Raw genomic sequence first — 22,924 nt, forward strand, 5'->3', positions numbered from 1 at the left:
GCTATGTTTCCCGTTTTGTGCCCCTATCTCCACATTTATGACTCAGAAATAAGCCTCTGCTGTTAGGAATGAGCTAGTTTGTTTGTTTTTTATTTTTACCCTTCCAAGTTGCTGGCTATGAGTTGCAGGCCAGCCTAATGTCCTCTGAAGTTGTCTGGCATTCTCTTCTTCAGTTCACTGAGCAATAATGAGGCTTTACTCTTCAGAAAAATTCCCAGAGAAGTCAGGATGATCACTGAGCCTGATAATGAGTAAACACGAGTGTTAGATTTTATAGCACACATTTTTTTGTTCAGATAATGACCTTTGAGAACATTCCTCTGAGTGTCTGCGGTTTTGTTTCTCCCCCACCCCCTACCTATGTGTAATCATTCTTTTCCTTGTGAACTTTCTGAGGTTGCAGACCTAGTAAGGCAGTTAGCAGCACAGTGTCGTCCCACAGGCATGTGCCAAAGTAAGAACAGAGAGAGAGAGAGAGAGAGAGAGAGAGAGAGAGAGAGAGAGAGAGAGAGAGAGAGAGACTGGTCAGAGATGATGGGGAGTCTCAGAAGTCAAACGTTTCTCCTGCTGTTTATTTGCATTGATTTTTGTCTTGGATCTCTGTGAACTGACCCAAATCCTCTGAATCCTCTTCTCATAAATGAGAAAACAGCCATTGTTATAGAGAAAGCAAGAGGATAGGAGAAACGACTGTGATGAATCCAAAAGAGAGCAGACTTGACTGGTTGGTCCAGCACAGTCAATTGATTCTGTTGTATGCTTCAGAAGCCGTCATAAGGGTACTGCCCTGCCCCACAAACCCTCAGTCAGCTGTGCCCTTGTCCCAGTTATTCATGGCAACTCCGGGTCAAACTGGACGTTACAAGCTGCTTCTTCATTCTGCTGCTGGCTCTTGTGACCTTGAGCAAGTGAATCCAAGTTGCTCTTGTCAAAGCTAGGATGGACTGAGTGACGTTATGACATTTTCCTGCAGGGCAGAAGCAATGAATGGCAAGTGGCCAAACTCTTCTTTCTGCCCTTTATAAATGGGGAAAGCAATGACTGAAGGCTACCTTTTTAAGATCATCCAAAGAAGAGCAGCAGAAACCCTTACAATTTTTAGAAGTCACAAATTTTAAAGAAACTTTTTTTAAAAGCAGTTTTAGGATGCAAATGCCTTTAGATTTATAAGAGAGAAATTTGAGAAAGCAAATGAAGTCTGTGTGTAAGACTCTGGCAAACAAATGAGCTAAAGAACAGAAGAAAAAACCATTTTAAAAATGGGAAAGGTATGACCATACTAATCCCTTGAAGAAATTTCAGCCACAATTTGCATTTTAAAAAGCTATATGGCTAAGACCAGTTGGAAATGAAAAGGGTAGAGGGATTCTTAAATAGACCAGGTATTGTTAAAATTTGTAAAAAGATGTATTGATCCAGCAACCTATGAAGAAGTCCAAAACATAACCAAAACAAAGAAAAATAGCAGTTCATAAGGAATGGACAGTTTCAAAACCACTTGCTGTGCATACAGAAGGTTCAATGTTAAATGCGTTGTTTTTCCAGTTAACAAAATGTTTCTTTGAGGCCCAGGGAAGGCAAGCAGTTTACTAGTAAATCTATTAGCAACAAAGTTAGTGGTTTCTAGGACAGTACATGTTTAAGTTTACAGTCAGAAACAATTGATGCGTGTTAGTAACATGGTTCTGTCATTCTAATAAGAAGTAAGGATTTAGAGCAGACTCATACAACCTTTGTACTCCCGTTATCAAGGCTACGCGAGGCAACTTTGTGAAAAACAGTTTTTGTGAACCTTTGTACACAAGAGCCAGGGTGATTTCTCTTGGTAGCCTGACTTGGACAAAGAAAAATACTTATTTTATCCTTCCACAGATTCTGAATCCACCGCCTTCACCAGCCACTGATCGCTCCCTCTATAACACAGAAATGTTCTATTCTTCAAACATTCCTTCAACAACAAGATCTTACAGGTAAGCTCCCTTTTGAATTCTTCATAGCAAGGTGATGTCAGTGAACCAGAATGAACTTCCTCAAAGTTCAGCCTTCAAAAGCTTGAAAGGCTCTTCCCTCATTCAGTTTCCAATCTACTCTTAGGTTTAACATGAATCAACTTTTGTTATAGTCTTGAATTTATTTCTCTCTCTCTAATGCGTATGCTTTAGCTGTCACCTTATTATATTTTGATTGTCAGGATCCCAGAATTGGGATCTAGGCCTGTTTACAGGTATACTGAAAACAGGCTACCAAGAATGAAGTGTTTTAGCCTTGGCCTGGCTATGCCCACAACTCTGCCCTTAGGAGTAACGTCCTTTCCATCAGGCGTGCCAACTTGAATAAAATATTGTGGGTAAGCCCCGCCCCACATAATCGATCACATGGTGCAGTGCACACACACCATTTGAATGGGAATGCCCATCAACTTTGTGGGGGCCGAAGCTCCCACAAGCCCTAGGAGTTGGCTCCAATGCTTTCCGTGACCTACACTAGAGCTTCTCTTTTCTTCACCAAGTGTTTCCCCAGCCACTCTGGGTGGCTCCCAATCGAGTGTTAAAAACAATACAGCATTCAATATTAAAAACTTCCCTAAACAGGGCTGCCTTCAGATGTCTTTTAAAAATAGGATAGCTGCTTATTTCCTTGACATCTGATGGGAGGGCGTTCCACAGGGCGGGCGCCACTACTGAGAAGGCCCTGTCTGGTTCCCTGTAACCTCGCTTCGCACAATGAGAGAACCACCAGAAGGCCCTCGGAGCTGGACCTCAGTGTCCGGGCTGAATGATGGGGGTGGAGACGCTCCTTCAGGTATACAGGACCGAGGCAAACTAAAGGGCTGGCTGGGAAATATGTGCAAACTGGCATGCACAGTCTGTTTCTCTCCAAACAGATCATGAGCAGAAGGTTTGAACAGGCAAGGTTTATACTTGGCTTAGCAACTGTTGTTTGAGAGATAGAGGAAGCCTCTGGTTTGTTTCTCTCACGGCATGGCAAAGGCAAGAGCGGTGGTGGGGTGAAGCAGGCAAACCAGAGTTTATTTCTAATTATGGCAATGTGACATGCAAATAAAACCCGCTATCACAGCTGCCTCCTTCAGCTGACCATATTGATGCAGACAAAGAGGAAGAATAACTCCTTTTCCTGCTACGGAGCATATTTTTTTACTATGCAACTAACTTTGATTTTCTCTTTCAGGCCCTATCTTATACGGGGGATAGCTCCACCAACCACTCCGTGCAGCACTGATGTCTGTGACAGTGACTACACCACGAGCCGGTGGAAAGCCAATAAATACTACATAGACCTAAATTCAGACTCAGACCCTTACCCCCCTCCTCCTACCCCTCGCAGCCAGTATATGTCAGCGGAAGAGAGCTGCCCGCCGTCTCCCGCCACAGAGCGAAGTTACTTCCACCTCTACCCGCCTCCCCCGTCCCCTTGTACAGACTCTTCATGATTTCAGCAGAAGGAACTTATCTTTTTCCTGTAAATATATTTTAAATATGAACACAGATTTTTAAATATATATTTTATGATCAAAAAATGGGGCGGGAACTTTAAAAATGTGAATAAAAACGGGTGGGGCCAGGGCTGTGAAAATTGTACAGCGGAATAATATTTATAAGTTGTGTTTTTGTTTTTTTTAATTTAATATCCATTCTTTTTGTGCCATATTTTGCCTTTGCATTGAAGTCACAAAATTAAATCGACCTCCAAAGGAGGTGGGAAATGGGGCGTAGATACCTGGAGCTTTTGAAATTGCTGTTTTGATTCAGTAAAGGGGAATGTACAAGCAGCGGCGGGGTGTGTGTGTGTGTCAAGTAACAAATAAGAGGGAGTAAAGATACTGTGTGAATGAATGGCAAAGTTGTTTGAAATATACATCCGGGATATTTTTATTTTTTATTTACTTGATCGTAGGTAATTAACCACAAAAACGTACTTTTCTTTGGGGATGTTGAATTCCAAAAGAAAACGAGAAGAAGAAAGGTCTGTCCCCCTGTTTTTATTCCTTCATTTGCTTTCCAGAGTAAGTTGTCCAGGGTCAAGGTGGAATTCTGAAACTCGCTCTCACTTTATACATTGCAAACCACTTTTCGCTGGGATGAAATAATCATGGAGCCAGCCCACTGGACGCCTTTGTGCTGCACACAGTCCTGTCAGGGTTCTGAGAACCTGAGTGTCCTATGATAGAAATAGAAATGGAAAATCCAAAAAGTGATACCACTATTTGTTATCATGCTCATCTAAAAGGTCACAATGGGCCAGCTTCTGTGAGATTTCTCTTCTACCCCCACGCCCACCCTGGTCCACATTTTTTTGTCCCATTGAGTTTTCGCACAAAAATTCCAAGCTTTTATAAAAAGAAATTTGTTTCCAAAATTATGACACACATACTTAGTTGATTAAAAAAAAAAGACTCCAGTCCATTGAGCAACAGAATTATGTAATTGTGTGCGGATTAATGGATATCAAATACATTTTCTTCTGTCATATGCTGGAAGGGGTGCCTTTTCTGGAATGATGCCTGTCTTAAAAATCAGGATGCATCATCTATAAGCAGCATGCACACTTTCCCCAGAAATACTGTTTTAGTTCACCTGCAGACTTGCGCAGATTTAGTTGATTAATCCGTTGAAACTCGTGTGCTTCATCTAGCTCCATTTGCATGAAGAGGTGCATCTCTGTAAAACATTTTTGCTTCAGTGGGCTTCTTCTCATCACTTTGCATCCGCAGATCTGTCCTTTATTTGAAACTGAATAAGCAAGCCTCCTCTTGACATTTGGCTCTCCCACACCTGCTGGATCAGGGCACATTTCAAATCTGTTTTTGTGCTTAGGAAGAGAGCAACACGTCTTGTGCTATCTGCCTCTAAGTTTGCCTTTTTCGGTGTTCAGACTTGACTGCCTTGTACAGAATGTTTGGAAACTTAAGTATTGTGAGGGCTACGATATGAGCAAGTAATGATAAGGAAAGGAAAGAAAGAACTAAAATCACAATATGTTTTCACAGCTGCAGAACAGCAGGTGCAGCAGACTTTTGAACAGCCTTAATGGCACTGACAAGGATGAAAAATGTTCCTTTTTGAACTCATAGCTGATTTTTTGCATATATTTTTTTTTACTGAGCATGATGTGAAACTCCTCCAAACCCTCGCCAATATTTCCTATCTTACTGAGCGGGTGGAGTTTGACGTTCTGATGTTTATCTTACCATTCCTTTCATTAAATCTGTGCTTCCTAAGCATTTGAACCGATGCTTAGATTCGGCGGGATGGGGTGGGGTATGTCCCTCAAGAAATTATCCTTTCCTTCTCTTGCAAAGTTTCAGCGTGGTGGATGAAGAACTATAATTATTTGCAAATGCTAACTCCACAAATACTGCAAATGTCTGTGGATACCACAAAATCAATATCCTGCTCCTATAAACTGTAGGGTGCCATAGACATGAGAGTTCTCCTAGCAGTTCCAGCACAGGCTCTGCTTGCGGTAATGCATGTAGTTGGCTCTGGTCAAAGTCATTCATAATAGCATCTTAACTTGTTAAGTATTCTCAACAAATCCCTGATTAATGATGTAAACTGAGAAGCAGGAAAGAAAGGCCATATCCAATTGTCTCATATCCAACTAAATTATAAGCAAAGCATGCATGTATATTTTACAGTTGAGAGATTTCCATCCCGTTGTTTGACTTCAGCATAACTGTGTTTAAACTTTCATGTGGCATTTGTAAAGAGGTTGCTATTTTAACTCTTAACATTGCAGGCCTAATTTATGGCTGTCTTGCAAGTGACACTGAACGTTAAAAGACAGATATTTCAATAAACTGCTGATTTCAAAAGAAGGAAAATAAATCCACAAATTATTGGGGATATTCCCCTACATTTTCAGAAACACATTATTGTGCAGTGAGCAGAACAGGGAACCATAAGCAGATGGGAAATTGCTACTGTTGCTCTTAGTGTAGGCCAGTCCTATAGTAGTTTCTATAGTAGTGGTCTTCACAGAACCGGAGAAAATACTATGTTTGGTTTTCTTGACCAAAGCTGCGTCGCTTGAGTTATAGCCCATTGATTTCAACAACCCTGTTTAATAATTTGCAGGATCGTGGTTACTAAATTTTGGTATGAAATGCTACAACATTTTCAAAGAAGCAAATTGCAGAGAAGTGCATGCCACACTTTCATCACTTGGGGTCACCTTTCCGTCTAGTATATCCATGGAAATGTGATTCCCCTCCCCTCTTTCACAAACTCCCCACTAATGGAGAGTTAGAATTTGTGATGAGTGCAGAAGTCTTTCATTTTGTATGTTCTGAGCCTCATATTGGTCAGTTTCATTGGATAACCCCGGGCTCTTGTATTCTGAGAAGAAATGTCTTTGCTTTATAGTTTGCCTGTAATTGACATACTTTGAGCCAGCAGAGCCATCAAGTGCATTTCCAGTAAATGAACAGCATGAAAGCGTTTGTTGCGCAGCCCTGAATTTTAATTTTTAAATATATACTCGTCAGTACTGTGGGCTAGGCTAGAATTCATTTCCTTATTTGACATAGATCTCAGGGCAACACACTGTGGCATAGAGGAATATGTGACACACAAAGTCAATCAATTTTGGACAAACGTTCAATTTATTTATTTTTAAAAAGTGAATTTGAAACTAAGTACTGAAACATCTAATTGCAGAAATGGCAAGATAATTGGCTTGCATAAATGATGCTTTGAACTCAAGCACAGATTTTTTTTTGTGGGAGGGGATGACTTCGCCTTGTGCTATCAAACAAGATGATCCATGTTGATTGATTTCACTGTAAGTTTTCAGCTTTGCACATTAAAACCCAAGAAGCAGCACATTCTTTTCAGACAAAGTTGGTACAACCATGTCCAGACATCTTATAATACTTCCCTGCAACGGGGTCACTGGCTGTGTGTGGCATTCTTTCACCCAAGAACACTTGTCCAAAACTTTTAATTTCTTTTGAGGTGGTTGGTGGAAGCTCAGTGGCAAGCCTTTTTTCCACAAAGTAGTTTCTGATTCTTAAAAGCTCTCAGATCTGTTGCCTACCGATAGATGCACTAACCACATGTCCTGATCCAGCCTGGAAGTCAAATTAGTCTTGACAAGCAGCCTGGCATACACACGTGCCTTTTTTTTTTTAGAGGAAAAAGTAGACCTAAAAGCTTGCTTAGTTTACCCTTGCACCTGAAAAGAAACTATTGAAAAATAAAGCATAATTTTCTGCAAGTAAGTCCGACTGAGTTCATTGGGGCTTACTCACAAGGAAGTGGATTGCAGCCTAAGGCCAGGAGCCATTTCCCCCAGAGATATCCCCTGTGGTTAACTTTTTCAATGTGTGCCTGCATGTGTGCTTGTGTGCTGTGGAAAGAAGGGTGTAAGGTCGAGCTTACTTGTAAAATATTATCTGTGGAAAATACTTTGTAAATAATGTAATTTGAAGTATTTTGCAATTAGAAACAGAACAGTTGTGGATTTAAATAAATAAATAAAACCTATTGGCCTGGAACAAAATGAAGCAAAAATAAAAATAAAAAATGGGGCTAGCCAATTGCAACCTAGAGATCCACCCCCCCTTGAATCTGCTTGCTTCGTTAGGTGCCGCGAGGCAGCCACAAGAACTTCTACCTCTTCTGTTTCCTGCCTCTTTCTGCCGTGCAATACACCTGGTGCTGTGCCCATTTCAGTAGGCGCACCAGGGAGATGACAGAACCATGTGGAGAAAGGGAGCAGGAGAAGCAGCTGCTGCCTCATTGCACACGGCAGTGAGAATCTTAGAGGTGAAATGGGGGCATTTCTGGGTTGCAAATGGGTGACTCCAAGGAAGACATCTTAGAAGATGGGATTAGTGCTTTGCTGTTCCACATGAAATTGAGAGGGCATTTTACACAGAAATGAAACCCAGGCTGCTTTCTGTATTGTATCTAAATATTTCTTGCAATTGCTGCTAATGTAAATGGACATGAATATATACAAATATTGCCAAGAATGGTTATAATAGACTCACGCCAATCTTTTTTATATTTATATTGTAAAATGTACTCAGCAAACCGCCTAAATATTTTAGCTTTATACTTGTATCCTTTTTGTAGACACAATTTGTCATACACAGGAAAAAGTGCCTTTGGTATTTTTCAGCAGCCTAGCATATTGACGGGCAGATTATTACAAAGCCTTAAAGAGCAAGTTGCCTCTTACTCATTGTGTTCCACTGGTTAATTTTTCAGCATGCATCGTGCTGCAAAAATGTGTTAATGCTCAAGTCATTCCAAACAAAGGCATCCGTATGATGGTGGAATTAAGTTTATTTGGACATCATTAATGCAACATCACTAAATGTTGACTTTAGAAAGTTGGTGTGATTTGTGGCAAACACTTCAAAGTATCCTGTGGAGGAGTTTTGCTCTTATTTCAAGGGAACTTCCACTAACCAACATGTATCCCCATTTCCTGGGAGTCCTAGTGTTCATATTTTTACCGGTTATGCTCTCAGTATAAAATTGTATGTGACTTTTTGTTTTTTGTATGCGATTGCTGCAAAGTACCAGTTATGAAGTTAGATTAACATGTTCCTCACAAGGTCTGGCATTCATGTTACTACTAATTTTTTTAATAACACTAGGTTAAAGTTCTTTGCATCGCCAGCAGAAGAGTTATTAAAATCACTGTTTATAGAATGTGGCGTTCTATAAGACGACTGGTTGAAAATACCCTTTTAACTGCACATACACACCCACACTTTGGTATGCAAGCAACAAAACAGAGCAAAGTCCAGTTGGGCTGGATTGTGTCATAAAACTGAGCATACAGTAAGCAACCGTGACACTGCAACTTATCATTGTTCCATATCACCAATGCTAAAGTGTTGTTTCAAGTTTCTGGCTTCATATATAAACAAACACCTGTAAAGTTAATTCTCTACATTTTGTATTATAGATTTTGTTGGCATTGTTTTGTAATTCAAACTCTGGGGAGGATTGTTTGACACCTCCCTGCATAAATGATTTTTCATGTAATACTGTTGAGAGTGGGTTTTTCTTCCCTCCTGGTGTTAAACTTTCAAAAGAAGTTGGTGCGTGTTACAGCGTATTTTATTTGCTGCATCTTTCCCAGTGCATATTGGTTTTATTATTTCTGAAGTTTATAGGCTGAATCCCCACTCTTCCATAATGCATTAATGTTGGTGAACACATTTTGCATGAACAGTTTTAAAGTTGTGTTGAAGTTTGCGGTGGTGTTGTCAACCTTCCCTCCCTTTTTTTGTAATCACTGAAAATACTTTTCCAGGAAATTTCATAGATTTAAGTTTACGGGGCAGCAATATATAATTAAGTGTTGATTCATTCTTGCAAATTTATGACTACAGCAACAAGCTGCTGCCTTACATTAGGGCTCACAATTAGTTTGTATCATTTCAAAGCACCACGTTTCTCCAAAAGAGTTCGTTTGCACAGCATTCGTATTGAAGCTGCCTTATTTCTGCTCTTTCCAACTGGATAGCAGTTCAGCTGTTGGAAATGGCAATTCCAGATGAGACACTTTGTGCAAACATATGAGCATGGATTGTACACATATTTGTGCATTTGATTGGACACACACAAAGTGAATGTGTTGAACAATTGAAAACAGAAAATGGACACATCTGGGATGGGGCTCAAGGCGAACCTTGCCAGCTGGCGGGTTCTCCCTGTCCAGATAATCATACAGGCAGATTTGTGAAACTGAGCAGAACAACCCAGAGATAAATAACAGCACGCCCAGAAATCCTCTCTTTCTCTTCTTTGTTTCACAATAAGGCATGGCAAAATCCTTGTACTCTGGTTTGCAGCACTTGACAGCTTACACTGAGCTGCCCTTGTGCTCACTGTGGGAGTCCCAGAGGAAGAGTTGAGGATGTGGTTACTTGGCATATAATAAAACCACAAGATGGCATAGTTCTCCCTGACGAAATGTTTTTTTTCTCAGCAGTGGGTAGGGCATTGCTATCCCAATATGCAACTTCTGTTTTATGCAGTTTCCCCTGTTCTGTGGCTGGCTTTTCACACACTCCCCAAGCTTTTCTAACCCTTTCAGTACCCCTTTGCATCTCATATGCTGAAGTACATCTGCAGCCCTGGGTTTCTTAAGGGTGGCTTAGCCTTTGGTCTTCCAAGTTGGGGAGCAGACAGCAGAGCAGCCAAGCTAACTCTCGTAACCAGACCCATGGGCCTTCCTGGTCACATCGTAAATCCCACAAACCACTGCTACTTCTGGCACTTGCATCTTCTGTGCTCTAAAGCATCTTGAGCTTGGCTCCTTAGGCACAGCAGGATGCTGGTTGAAGCAGAAGGTTCTTAAAAAGGCAAAAGGCTCTTTTAAAATGTATAGTTAAATATATATTTTTGACCTGACTTTTTGACCCTTATCTGGGCTATCGGGCTAAGCATGCACTTTTGGAGCCAGTCCAGATTCAAAACCAGTTACTATGCAACACTTCATTCTACTGACAAGAATTGCTGCATTTGATTGGACCAACAAGCTTTTTAGAAAAAGGAGAAAAAAGAATCTGAACGCCATCTTATCCTAAAATTCCAGTCCTTAAAAGATGCTCATTCTCAAAGGAATCTAAACATTATTTTCCTCCCCTGGCTAGCTGTTGGCTAGATAAGTTTTGTTTGCAGGTTATACGGTCTTTTCCATTTTATTGCATCTGGAAATAATTTTGCTCATGTGGAGTGTTTGCTTTGCTTGCCTTTATTAGGAAACTTGCCATAGTCTGATCTGACCATTTCTTGCAAACAGCCAAGCACTTCGCTCTGGAATTGCCTGTTTTGCTCTGGTCCAAGCATCCATTTGGGGCTTTCTTATTCTTTAGCAGAAACAGTTGAAACAGAGTCTGGCTCACTTTAGCTATCGTGCAAAAACACTGGGTTGTTCTCACCATAGATAAGACCCCACATTTAGAATCATAGAATTGTAGAGTTGGAAGGGACCCAAAGGGTTATGTAGCCTGTTTCATTGCATGCAACTTCACAGTATACCTTGAGAGGCTCACCAAAAATATCACCTCAAACATTCAGGAACCCATTAGAGTCCATAAGTCTCTGGGGGTGGAGTCGACCATCCTAATGGGTCCCCCATCCCTATAGGAAAAAGTTAGTGCTTTTAGCCCAAACTTATGACCATGATGCGGGTGGTGCTGTGGGTTAAACCACAGAGCCTAGGACTTGCTGATCGTAAGGTCAGCGGTTCAAATCCCCGCGGTGGGGTGAGCTCCCGCCGTTCGGTCCCAGCTCCTGCCCACCTAGCAGTTCGAAAGCACCCCTAAGTGCAAGTAGATAAATAGGGACCGCTTTCTAGCGGGAAGGTAAACGGCGTTTCCGTGTGCGGCGCTGGTGCTGGCTCGCCAGATATGGCTTGTCACGCTGGCCACGTGACCTGGAAGTGTCTTTGGACAGCGCCGGCTCCCGGCCTCTTGAGCGAGATGAGCGCGCAACCCTAGAGTCGGACACGACTGGCCCGGACGGGCAGGGGTACCTTTACCTTTACCTTTTATGACCATGACAACTGGCTCATAGAAACCCCCTCTTTTTTCCAGACCGTCAACCTTGTCACCAGAGACAAAAACCAAATCAAATAGATGACCTGCACTATGTATTGGGCTGGTGACCACTTGAGACAGCTCCATGTTAAATGATGAACAATCCTTGTTCATAGCTCAGCATCCTGCAAACAGAATACCCCATTCCGCTCAATACCGGTTCAGCAAATATAAGCACAAATACATGTGATCAATTTAATACACACACCCCCTAAAAAAATTATGCTTGTTGGAACACCTAGAAACCTTGCAAGAAATTGGGGGAAAGCAGCTAAAAAATTGACTCAGGCAGGAAAGAATGTCTTCAGCTCAGCAAGGTTGACTGCCGTAGTAATTCCCTCTTTGGAAGCCTGGCAAGCATCCACCACCTCAAGAGGTTTAGGATTCAAGTTTACATTTTGGTGAGATTTGCTGTCCCAGACGTGTGTGTTTTTCTAATTAGCGAAGTGACTGGAGCTGTCCTCCTTCCTTATAAAGCAAAGGAGAGGAGGCTAGAGGAGGGTTGGACACTCTCCTGCTTCCTGAATGTGAGGTGTCATTCCCTTCCGATGAACTGAGAATGCATAAATAACTAGAGGCCTGTGTACATGGTTCTGGACTTGCAGTCCTAGAGAGCGGTTCTATACATTCACCAGCGCAAGCCATCACTTTCTGCATCTGTCTAATCAGCATGAGTAACAAATCAATACAGGTGAATATCAAGAGGCTGGTTAGTCTGCATGGTTAGGTAAGGTAAAGGACCCCTGGAAGGTTAAGTCCAGTCAAAAGCGACTATGGGGTGCAGCACTCGTCTCACTTTCAGGCCCAAGGGAGCCAGCATTTGTCCACAAACAGCTTTCTGGGTCATGTGGCCAGCATGACTAAACCGCTACTGGCACAACAAAACACTGTGACAGAAGCCAGAACACATGGAAGCTCATCTCGAAGAGGTATTTCCCCTGTAAACTTCCTTTTTAGGAGCATTCAGGAAAGGGAAGTGGTTGCAGACCAATAACTTTCTCTTTCCACCCTCCACCCCTAATTCTGCCCAATCTTCTTTAATGCTGGCATCATAATAAGGAGGACTGAACTGATGCAATTGCAGACCCCTTCTCCCTCTGGTTCTTATCTTCTCCAAGCACCCACAGGCAGATTTCTGAGGTGCTGCGGCACACAACAGGTGGCAAATCACAACTCTGGAAAAGGCAGGTATGTATTTCCTCTCTGCAGGCTCGAGAGAGAAATGAGCAATACAGCCTGCACCACTCCCACAAGGGTCTCCTGTCAGCTGTGTGGTTCAGTGTGAGGGTAGCAGCACAGACAAAAGCACTCAGTTTTAACTTGGTGGGGGATTAAATATGTTGAAACACCAAGCCAAAGCCATCAGACTTGAAGTCACCTGGGCATACTCATTGATTCATTGGGCTTCCCTTCATTCCTATGGTTTTTTTTCTTCCCTCATCTTTAATCTTTTATGGCTATTATTCCTTCCAAAGGACCAGGTGGGTCCATTTTTTCCACCAAAGGTGAAAAAGCATTCCATTCTGTGAAACCCTTAGCAAGAGGGTTTTTTTTTCTTTTGCTGAGCACTGTGTTTTTCTGTCCCCACTACGGGTAGTGTCAGTAAACATCAACCCAACAAATTTAAATTCTGCTTGCCCCTGGAGGACTAAGTAATGGAGGTGAATGTTTTCCCTAGTGGTGGTTGCCGCTTATTGGGCCTGCTAGGGTGGAAGGCCAGCAATAAATGGAGCCAGAGCCAATGGCAGCTGGAGCTGACTAATTATAGTTTTGTCCCCATCCTGAGATTAAGGAGGAACAAAGTCTGATGCAATTGAAATCACTTGGCGGCCATTACTGACTTACCTTAACTCTTCCCAGTTGTACTAGTAGACCTCAAAACACCCATTTGCCTTTTTCGTCTGATTATATTCTAAGATATTAAACTGAAAACATAGTTTTATATCTGTTTGTCATTATTTTGTTTTTGGATATAATTTTTAGCTAGCTCTTTTTGTGATCTTTGTATGTAGGTTTCTGAAACTATTTTTTGGAATTCAGACTGTATGTGAAATATGGTATGTGATGGTTTTTTTGTTGAAGTTAGTGGATAGGGATTCTTCCTTAATTAAGAAGAAGAAGAAGAAGAAGACTCTGAAAGCCAGGGCCACCACCATCTCTGGGCATAGCTGTCAAGTGTCCCTTATTTGAAGGGACAGTCCCTTATTCCAGTGCCATGTCCCGCTGCTGTCACTTATTGATGGATGTCCCTTAAATTATGTCCCTCAAATTTCAAAGGAAGCAGCTCCTCTCCCTCCCTCCCTCCCTGCCGGCCAGGGAGGAGGGAGGCTCCAACTGTGTTGCTTGGCTGTGTTGCTCACCCAATAAGAAGTCTAAGAACGATTGGGGGGTGGAGCTTGCATGCCTTGTGTGTGGCTAGTTAATGCAAGCTGAGGAGCTTTTTGAATGCTGGACACCATTTTGTTGCACGTGCTGCAGCAAACTTTGCAGTGCAAAGCCAGGCCAGGGAGCCATCTTAAGTTGAGGCTGCATAGGCCTTGTGGTACATGTGATTCAGATTCTATTCAGTTGAACCTCTGGTTAAAAGTTGGTTCTCGAAGCTACCAGCATGAGTTTAACCAGACTGCAGGAGGACAGGAAGACTGGAGTGCCTGGAACAGGTGAGGCTGCAGGTCCCTTATTTTGGCTGCTGGTCCCTTATTTTCAAGGCTGCTGATCCCTTATTTTCAAATCTGTAAGTTGACAGCTATGTCTCTGTGCTGGTTCTAAGTAAGAATGCAAGTGGATGGGGGCTAGCTCAAGGCAGACAGGGATTGCTAGGGTAATGCTTCATTCACCCTATGGGAATACCATCCACTGGTCTCCCCCAATTCTAAAAGAAGAAGGCCATCAGTGCTACCTGGCTTATACATGTACTGTAAGAAAACCAGCCTCATATAACCAGCATGTTTCAGTCTAATTAATGCATGAAAGGGTTAATACCATAGAGTAAGCTGGCCTGCCAGGTATAGCCTATGTCATTTCCCTTATCCTTGGGAGGAAATGGGCAACCAAGTCTTTTGTTATACTCAGTCTGCTTATGAATTTGGTGCATGAGGAGCTCAGAGCTGCTCCCTCCAGCCACATGGCTTTGGCCAGCCTCTTTTGTTTCAGACAAGAATGGAGTCTGAAACTAACATTTTAGGAACTTTTTGCCATTTTTTAACCAAGCAGTTTTTTTACTGCAACTTCTTCTGACTTCTGTATGGAAAAAGCACATGAATCTGACCTTTGAAGAGTTCTGTAAGTAAACCATTTTTTAACTTGCCAAACATGAGATCTATCTTTGTGCTAGGGGCACTTTGAGATTCACTGGAAAGGGCACCATGTAAAGTTTTTACAGCTTCTATTTCCAGACTTTGTTGCATGCTTTCCCATGTTAATCTCTGCTAGAGCTCTCTCACCAAAGAGCCCCAAACGTGGGTCTTGGCTTACAGGACTTCCAACATGCACAGTCAAGCTGATTGCATTGGCAGCACCTTAGTGACATCTTCATAACTTCTAACACCACTGAGCCCACCTCTGTTCTTACCGTTGGGCTGATGTGGCTGCCTCCATTTTGGATTTTTCATTTAGAAACGCAAGACTAGCTTGCCCCTTGAACAGCAAACATCTGCACGCAATCTCCTGTTTACCCCGCTCTGTGTTCCAGCTTCGCCCATGCCAGTCTCTGATGTCTTCATTTATGCAGTCTGTGCATGGGTTTTGTTTTTTAAGTGTGCCCAGCCCATTTTTATGGTTTTCTGCTCTCGACATTCTTCCAGGCCATCTGTGTGAGGCCCAGGCCAGCTGGGAAAGGACGATGATGCATCTGGGACAGTGCAAAGAACACTCTGTGGCCACAAGCATGTTAAGTGCACGGCCCCTCGGGGAATTGCAGCTCTTTTAATTTCCGTTCTGGTCTGAGCTTGCGCATGTCTTCAGCATGCGCTGCTAACCAACTGCACACTATGCCTGAAGAAAGGTGTTGCGACAGTCCTTCAGGAGGCCATGTGCAGCTTATGTGAGTCCCAAATGGCAGAGAGAAGAGGCGGCAAAACCCTAACCTTGAATTTTAAACCCTGAGCAATTACTTTTCACTGCGGGGGGGGGGGGGACGTGCTACAGTCCAGTAGATGGCAGCAGACGAGAAAGAATAGATCTGAAAGGACAACGTTGTGGGATAGCTTCTAAGGGCCAGTCTCTGCATTGTTTTTGCAATGTGTAGAAAGACTTGATCAGGTGGGGTTCTGAGGCCCTCTGGTGGCAGACTGTCAGAACCGCAGGCATGCTCTAGAGACACAATTTTAATATTGCCATTTTAGTTTTCTCTTTAATGCAGATCGAAATAAAAAAAGCCTTCTGGAGGTAACTCCAGCCTTTTCCTGGAGTCCATCAGGAAACCAATGAAACCGTCATACCAGAGTCATGAAGCAGCTCTTCTGCAATCAACAGAGCATCTGCGTATGTGTGTGTTAGAGCGCAGCGGGCAGGAAAGGGTTAAAGGATTGGGGGAGGGATGAGTTAGCCACCAGATGTCCGGAGCCAATATGTAGGTCACCTATTTCCCTCCTGTGGGATCTGAATTGCTGTTCTGCATCCATGCATAAGTAAAGTCGCCTAATATGGCAGTAGTGAATCTGCTCCATTTCACGAAATGTCAATCTGATTTCTGAAAGCAAAGAACTCAGCTGATGCCTTGAAAATTGGCACAGTTATTCTATTGCTAAGCGTGCTTTTTTTTAAAAAAAACATTTTAAAAACAAATTGCTATGCAAGGTAGAGCTGACTATGTAATGTTAAACTGAAACACTATGAATAATGGTAAGAAATAAATATGAATTTCAAAAAGTGTACAAGTTTTCAATAGGTTGTTGTCTAAGAATAACTTACTATGCTGTACTGTACTTGAGATGTCCCCTGTCCTGTTCAGCCATTCTTATCAAATCAATACTTTATCTACTGTATTGCAGAGAAATTTGTGTTTGCATTTTTTATTTAATAGAAATATGGATCCCCCCACTTTGTTCCTTGCAGATCCCTGCAATTTGGGTTTGAGAAAGTAGGAGCAAAATGTTTGGCCTTTGTGAAATATGGGAGTATAAACCAATAAGGATTGCAAGAAGAGCAGTAGCTCCTACTAACATGAATATTAATAGAGAATGTGTGGTACTTATTTAACTTACAATCCTGTGATTGGAGCCTTAGTATGTGCCTTTTTCAGCACATCCCCCAATACAAAACTAGATTATGAAGAGTTGAAGAAGATGAAGAGTTGAAATAAAACGTACTGACAATCATCTGAGGGTGCTGTTGGTCCTTGTAGGAAATGGGTTTTCACTATTCTTTATTGCAGACAATGGGGTCAGATTTATATGATAGCTGTAAACCAACTTATCTACTGCTGATACGATAGTGATGCTTTCTCCTTTGCAATAACTAGGTAGGATTTTATATGGCTGTGTGATATGTGAGTCAGTTACATAATAGCTGACTGCTGCTTGGAGGAATGTTTTGTTTTAAAACGATATAAGTGAGTTTATGGATTGGTTAAATAATAGAGCTGCAATCCTATGCAAACCTGAGAGACTTACTTCTGGGAAGACATGCATCAGATTGCACTGTTAGTTAAGTGATTAATTAGATTATTAATTAATAATATATTTTACTAAGGTACCTGGGATTAATCAGTAAGCAGGTTTTTAAAAAACGTATGTTCTTACAAATCCATGGGTGAGGCTGACAGGTGCTTTCTTAAATGAGGCATGCCCCCCAAATCTAACATAATCTAACATAAGCATGGAGGTCTCCTTTCCAGTAAAGGTTCTGGTTGGTAATCAAACACCCTCCCCAAAGAATCTGATATGCTGCCTTCTTTCTAGACATTTCAGTGCAATTTGAAAGCTTCCCCCCCCCGACTTTCAGAAATGTCAACATTTGAATCCACTGTATTTTAGATATTTCATATAAATATTATAAATCGCTTCAAGATGCTTCATGCGAAGCCATTCATAAATGAAATTATTATTAATAATATTTTTGGATACTTTTAGTGGTTTACCCCCCTGTGTGTTTCTTTATTCTGCTGCTGACATTATGATGCTGAATTTTTACAATGGAGTTTGTTTACTTTTAAAAATTGTCCTGTGGTTATTTTCATACAGTATTTTATTTTAAATTTTGCTTTATGCCTGGAGAACAGTTATTAGATGGCATATAAATGTTGTCAATAAATGAATAAAATGTGGTGAGACCTAAATAATGTAAAAGCAGAGTGCACTAATATTTTATTTGTGTGAAAATATATAAAACTCATTTATTGTAATGTTGACTGACAGCCCCAGACAAACAAACCTCACAGACTGATTAATTATATAAATAAAAACTTCAAACGATAAAAGCATGGCTTGGCTCCTGATCCTTTCAGGATTTGTGTGGTCAGTTTGAATTATCCTCAGGAGCACCCATATCGCTAAAGGAAAAAGAGTGGAACCCAGATATTTACCCTGTTGTGTGTCTACCTCCTGGCCTTAGAAATAAGAGGTTTCTGGTGAATAGAAATTGTTATGTATTGAAGTTCTCACCCTGGCCACCAGGAGTATCGTGTAGATAGTTTTCACTCAGGTCCACGTCAGTTATTTTAGGCGGGAAACCCTGGGTTGTTGTTGCTACAATGTTGACAGCCGGCTGCCTATAAAAGCAGGCCGGCTGAGCTGTTTGCTGTTCAGTTCTGTTCCAGCTTACAAAATAAAGAGCTGCTTTGGAGAAATCGCTGTGTCGTCTGCCATGTCTACCCACTATTCAACACTGGCGACGAAGGTGGCCACCCTCTGATGAGCTGAATCACAGAGCTGAAACACTGAGCGAAATCACGGAGTAGAACCAATTCAGAGCTGACTGTTCTGGCTAGAGCACAGTGTTCCATCCATCGCCTCCACGTCGGCATCGGAACCATGGCTTCACTCGTGCCTCTACCGCCGTTTACCCCAGCCTCTGAATCATGGGACTCCTACCTCGCTCGGTTTGACTGCTACCTCCAAGCAAATGAGCTGACAAGAGGGTCTGAAGAGCAGAAGCGGGGCCTCCCCTCAGCCTTTGTGGCCCCGAAGTGTTCGCGACGGCCTGAGCATTGGTTGCGCCTCTAGCAGTCCAGGCAGAGCCGTGGGACACAATTCAAGAGAAGCTCCGCAACCACTACGCCCCAAGCCGTCCAAGATTGCTGCCCACCATGCGTTCTACCACCGGAACCAGGCAGAGGGGGAGTCAAATCAACAACTACACCACCGCCCTCCGAGAGGCTGCAATGCACTGCGAGTTCCGAGACTTAGACGATGCCCTGGTGGATCAAATCGTCTGCGGGGTCCGGGACATCCGTCTGCAATGGCATCTCCTCGCCAAGCCAGACCTCTCGCTGCAGAAAGCCATTGAGGAGGCCGCGGCCTCAGAAGCTGTTGAACTCTCCGCCCAGGAAATCCACAAGGCCAGTAGACCGTATTTAAAGGACTATGTTGGACATGTAACACCGTTGGTCTAATGGAAGTATGTGAATGTAACCAATATGCTTTATGCCTAATTGAACCATTACGTGTAGTGCTGTATATAAGGAAACCATTACGATTGTAACTAACGTCTTATCTCAGTGGGGAGGGGTGTTATGTACTAAAGTTCTCACCCTGGCCACCAGGAGTATCGTGTAGATAGTTTTCACTCAGGTCCATGTCAGTTATTTTAGGCGGGAAACCCTGGGTTGTTGTTGCTACAATGTTGACAGCCGGCTGCCTATAAAAGCAGGCCGGCTGAGCTGTTTGCTGTTCAGTTCTGTTCCAGCTTACAAAATAAAGAGCTGCTTTGGAGAAATCGCTGTGTCGTCTGCTATGTCAACCCACAACTTAACAGAAATCCACCAAACACATTAATCAGACACATTGGGAAATCAGACACAGATGTTAATACTGAAACCTACACAGTCAAACCACTCCTTAGCCCTTATGGATAATTATCTGCTAGTGCAGTAGAGTACAATTAATTAAGAACATTTTTATTGGATGGGATCAAGTAATGGATTCATCAGAAATAACTGCCTACCTGCAGAGACTATGTCTATGGATACAGTGGCGTAGCGTGGGGGGTGCAGGGGGTGCCGGCCGCACCGGGCGCAACATCTGGGGTTAGGGCAAATCTATGGGTTAGGGGGCGCAAATCCACAGGTTAGGGGGCGCAAATCCACGGGTTAGGGGGCGCAAATTACTTGCCTTGCCCCGGGTGCTGACAACCCACGCTACGCCGCTGTATGGATATTGATTTAGAAGTACTACTTGTGTTTAGTGGGGCTTACTCCCAAGTAATTATGTATGGCATTGAAACCCATTGAATGGCTAATAGTAACAGCAGCCTCTTATATACAGCAATTTATGTTTTCAGAATGAGGATGACAAACAAAACAATGTTAGCATTTTTAAAGTGTATTTGCCATCTTGAGCAGCCTGTTTTAATTATTGTTATTATTATCATTAAAACTACAAATAGATGTTTTTCACCAATAAGTTTTTCACACACACACACACCCCATAGCTGTCAATGTTTCCCTTTTTTAAAGGGAAATTCCCTTATTCTGAATAGGATTCCTCACAAGAAAAGGGAAAAGTTGACAGCTATGACACACACACATGCATAAAAATGATCCATGGGGAGGGCCACTCTGCTAAGCCTTCAATGCCCAAGTTGATAAATGAACAGAATAGTATTGTCCCCACACTCATGGCTCTATCACTCCCCAGCCAATCTCTGGACTGGTAGACTAGATATCAAGGTTTGGAAGGAGGGAGAGTGTTTTGGCTATATGTGCATGGCGAGAGGTTGTGCATCGTTTCTGTCTGAGCCAACAATAGCTTTGCTTCCAGGCGGCTAATAGGATCAGTGATGGAAATGAGATTAGGAAACTGATTTTGAACATTTTGTTTCATCTAAAGGGATTATGTTGTATGAGTCTTGGGGGGAAATTAATCGCCTTGTTCCTCTTAGAAGCAAACCTATATTTGTATTTGGAATCTGTTTGCTGCTGCATCATCACCATGTGATTAATACTAATTTATCAGTTTCTTCATTTATAATGATTGTCCTGGGATGCTTTTCACAACTGCATTAAGGAACTGGTCAGGGCATCCTTCTCAGGTTTTATGCACCATTTTAAGGTGTTGATTTTCATGGGACTGAAATCCCACTGGGCTGGACGGCAACATATCTTTTAGGCCAGCCACAAATCCAGTTAAGATAGCAGGATCCGGTTTACAGAACAGTAAAGAGTAATACTTAAAAAAAAAAAGATTTAGTAGACCTTATTTAAAGCTGTGATCTGCAAAGCATTCACAGATTTCTCACCTTTCTGACGAACCTTTAGCAGCAAGAGGCTGAAGATTAATAGAATTCAAACATACTGTAGTGAACTGGAGAAAGATGCTACTTGGCATTACTGAAACATGTCTGAAGCACCTGTAATAAAAAGGCCCATTTAGTTATCCTTCTAAAGAAACATTGATGACAATACAGTGGTACCTTGGTTTAAGATCAGCTTAGTTTATGAACAACTTGGATTAAGAACGCTGCAAACCCGGAAGTAGGTGTTTTGGTTTGTGAACTTTGCCTTGGAAGCAGAACATGTTTCACTTCCTGTTGAGTGTGTTCCATTTGTAAAATGAGTCCCCAGCTGCTATGGGAAAGAATGCCTTGGTTTAAGAACGCTTTGGTTTAAGAACGGACTTCCGGAACGGATTAAATTCGTAAACCAAGGTACCACTGTACACATATTCCTGGGATGCATTTATCCAAATAGGATATCTTGAGCTGCTTTTCCAGTTGTCTGTTTTGAACAGGAAAAAACGGCAACTGTCCGTTGTTGAGTTTTAGCATATGTGATCTCTTGTATAAATCCTTTCTGCATTTAGGTTTGCTACTGTTATGCAAGTCACTGAGTAGATGCTGTAATTAAAACTGAAATAATTAATATTGGACTTACATAACAAGGGATGGAGGAAGAAAAGTGACCAGCATAGACTTGCCATGGTTACTGGCATAGCTGCCCACACTGAAACCACACGGGAAGGAAAGGTGCGCAGTACAGTGTGTGACAAATGTGTCCACTTTTGCGCAAGGGTTTGTCCAGCCTTGTGAGTTATCTGTCACATGCTGGACACAATTACAGGACACTTTGCTGCCATGCATTAGTTAGGAATGAGGCTGTTCCTCCAAACTATGCAGGTTCCAAATACACTGGTTTCAAGTGTGTGTTTCTGTTTAGAAGATGTACAGTATTGGTTTCGGTGGGACTTACCTGCCATAGGGTTATCTGTAGCCTAAACTTCTATTTTGTTTGGAAAGGTCAGTACTGCCTATTTTGTAGGCTAAGTAACATATTTTACTGCTTTTTTTTAAAAAAGAGCATCGCGTGCATTAACAATCATGGGCATTAACAATCAAAATAAGGAGCACTAACTTTTGCGTTTTCCATCAGCACTTCGACCACCTTTTCTTCGCTCTTCCTACCCCAAACCCTGGAAATAGCAGATGTGAGAGGTTTTGCGGGGAGAGGAGTCGATTTTTGGACTTTAGCAGATGCGTGCAAGGGTGAGCCTCCCCTGTTAAAAATTATGTTCGGGCTTCAGTGTACACAACCCCTGAAGGTGTAGAAGATCTGCCGCGAGACAATGTTAGCGAGAGAAAAACAATAGAAACTTCAGCTTTTTTCAAACGGACGCCACAATTCCAGTTAAGGATTTGTAAAACATGTGCATTACAGCGGAAAAACAACGAAGAAGAAAATTGGAGAATGCGGGCATCGATCCCGCTACCTCTCGCATGCTAAGCGAGCGCTCTACCATTTGAGCTAATTCCCCCTGCTTCTGAGCGACTTACAAGTAGTGCCTTTCGTAAGTCTCGTTTCGCGTCAACTCCGCCCCCTCCAGTTAAAGAAGCCGCTGTTGTCAGGCAGTTTGATATCTTCAATTACACAAAGAGGGCGTGGTTTCTCACGCCGCCCAATAGGGAAGCGTATTCGCTCCTAGTCATTTGTTTGCCCTCGTTCGTTCTCATTGGTCCGAGCTCTTCGGCAAGCGATTGGCCGCCATTGGTTTATTTTTAAATGGCAGCGGAGGTTTTAGTTGGACAACATGAACGCCTTTCAAAGTGACGTCAGTTGGTTGCTAAGGCGTAGAGGTGGGAAGTTAGAGGCGCCCGTCTGGAAACGCTGATTGGGCGAAACAAAGCCGTGACCCCGGCCTTTATACCCTTTATTGCCCAATGGTGAGGTAGCTTGGCGTGTGA

The 22,924-nt window shown here is 42.4% G+C and overlaps 1 protein-coding gene and 1 long non-coding RNA gene across 4 annotated transcripts in view; one reads left to right on the forward strand and one right to left on the reverse strand.

Annotated features, from left to right (window-relative positions):
• The window catches only part of LRP5 (LDL receptor related protein 5), a 123,959-nt gene extending 117,973 nt beyond the window's left edge, over nt 1-5,986 (forward strand). For both annotated transcript variants that reach the window (XM_081197523.1, XM_081197524.1), the window contains exons 22-23: nt 1,873-1,970; nt 3,190-5,986. In XM_081197523.1, coding sequence (XP_081053649.1) covers nt 1,873-1,970; nt 3,190-3,451 — 360 coding nt within the window. In that variant the 3' untranslated portion in view covers nt 3,452-5,986. The remainder of the gene's footprint in view (nt 1-1,872; nt 1,971-3,189) is intronic.
• Nucleotides 2-22,836, reverse strand: LOC308588974. 2 transcript variants are annotated; one of them, XR_014008990.1, is made up of 3 exons: nt 22,098-22,836; nt 20,987-21,097; nt 2-241 (listed from the first exon to the last, which is right to left on the reverse strand). It is a non-coding gene; the product is annotated as an uncharacterized lncRNA (long non-coding RNA). The 2 variants fall into 2 exon arrangements; XR_014008991.1 differs by lacking the exon at nt 22,098-22,836 and adding an exon at nt 21,621-21,850.
• Nucleotides 22,837-22,924: the final 88 nt, after the last annotated feature.

Source organism: Podarcis bocagei, assembly GCF_964188305.1.
Source record: "Podarcis bocagei genome assembly, chromosome: 1".
Lineage (NCBI taxonomy): Eukaryota > Metazoa > Chordata > Lepidosauria > Squamata > Lacertidae > Podarcis > Podarcis bocagei.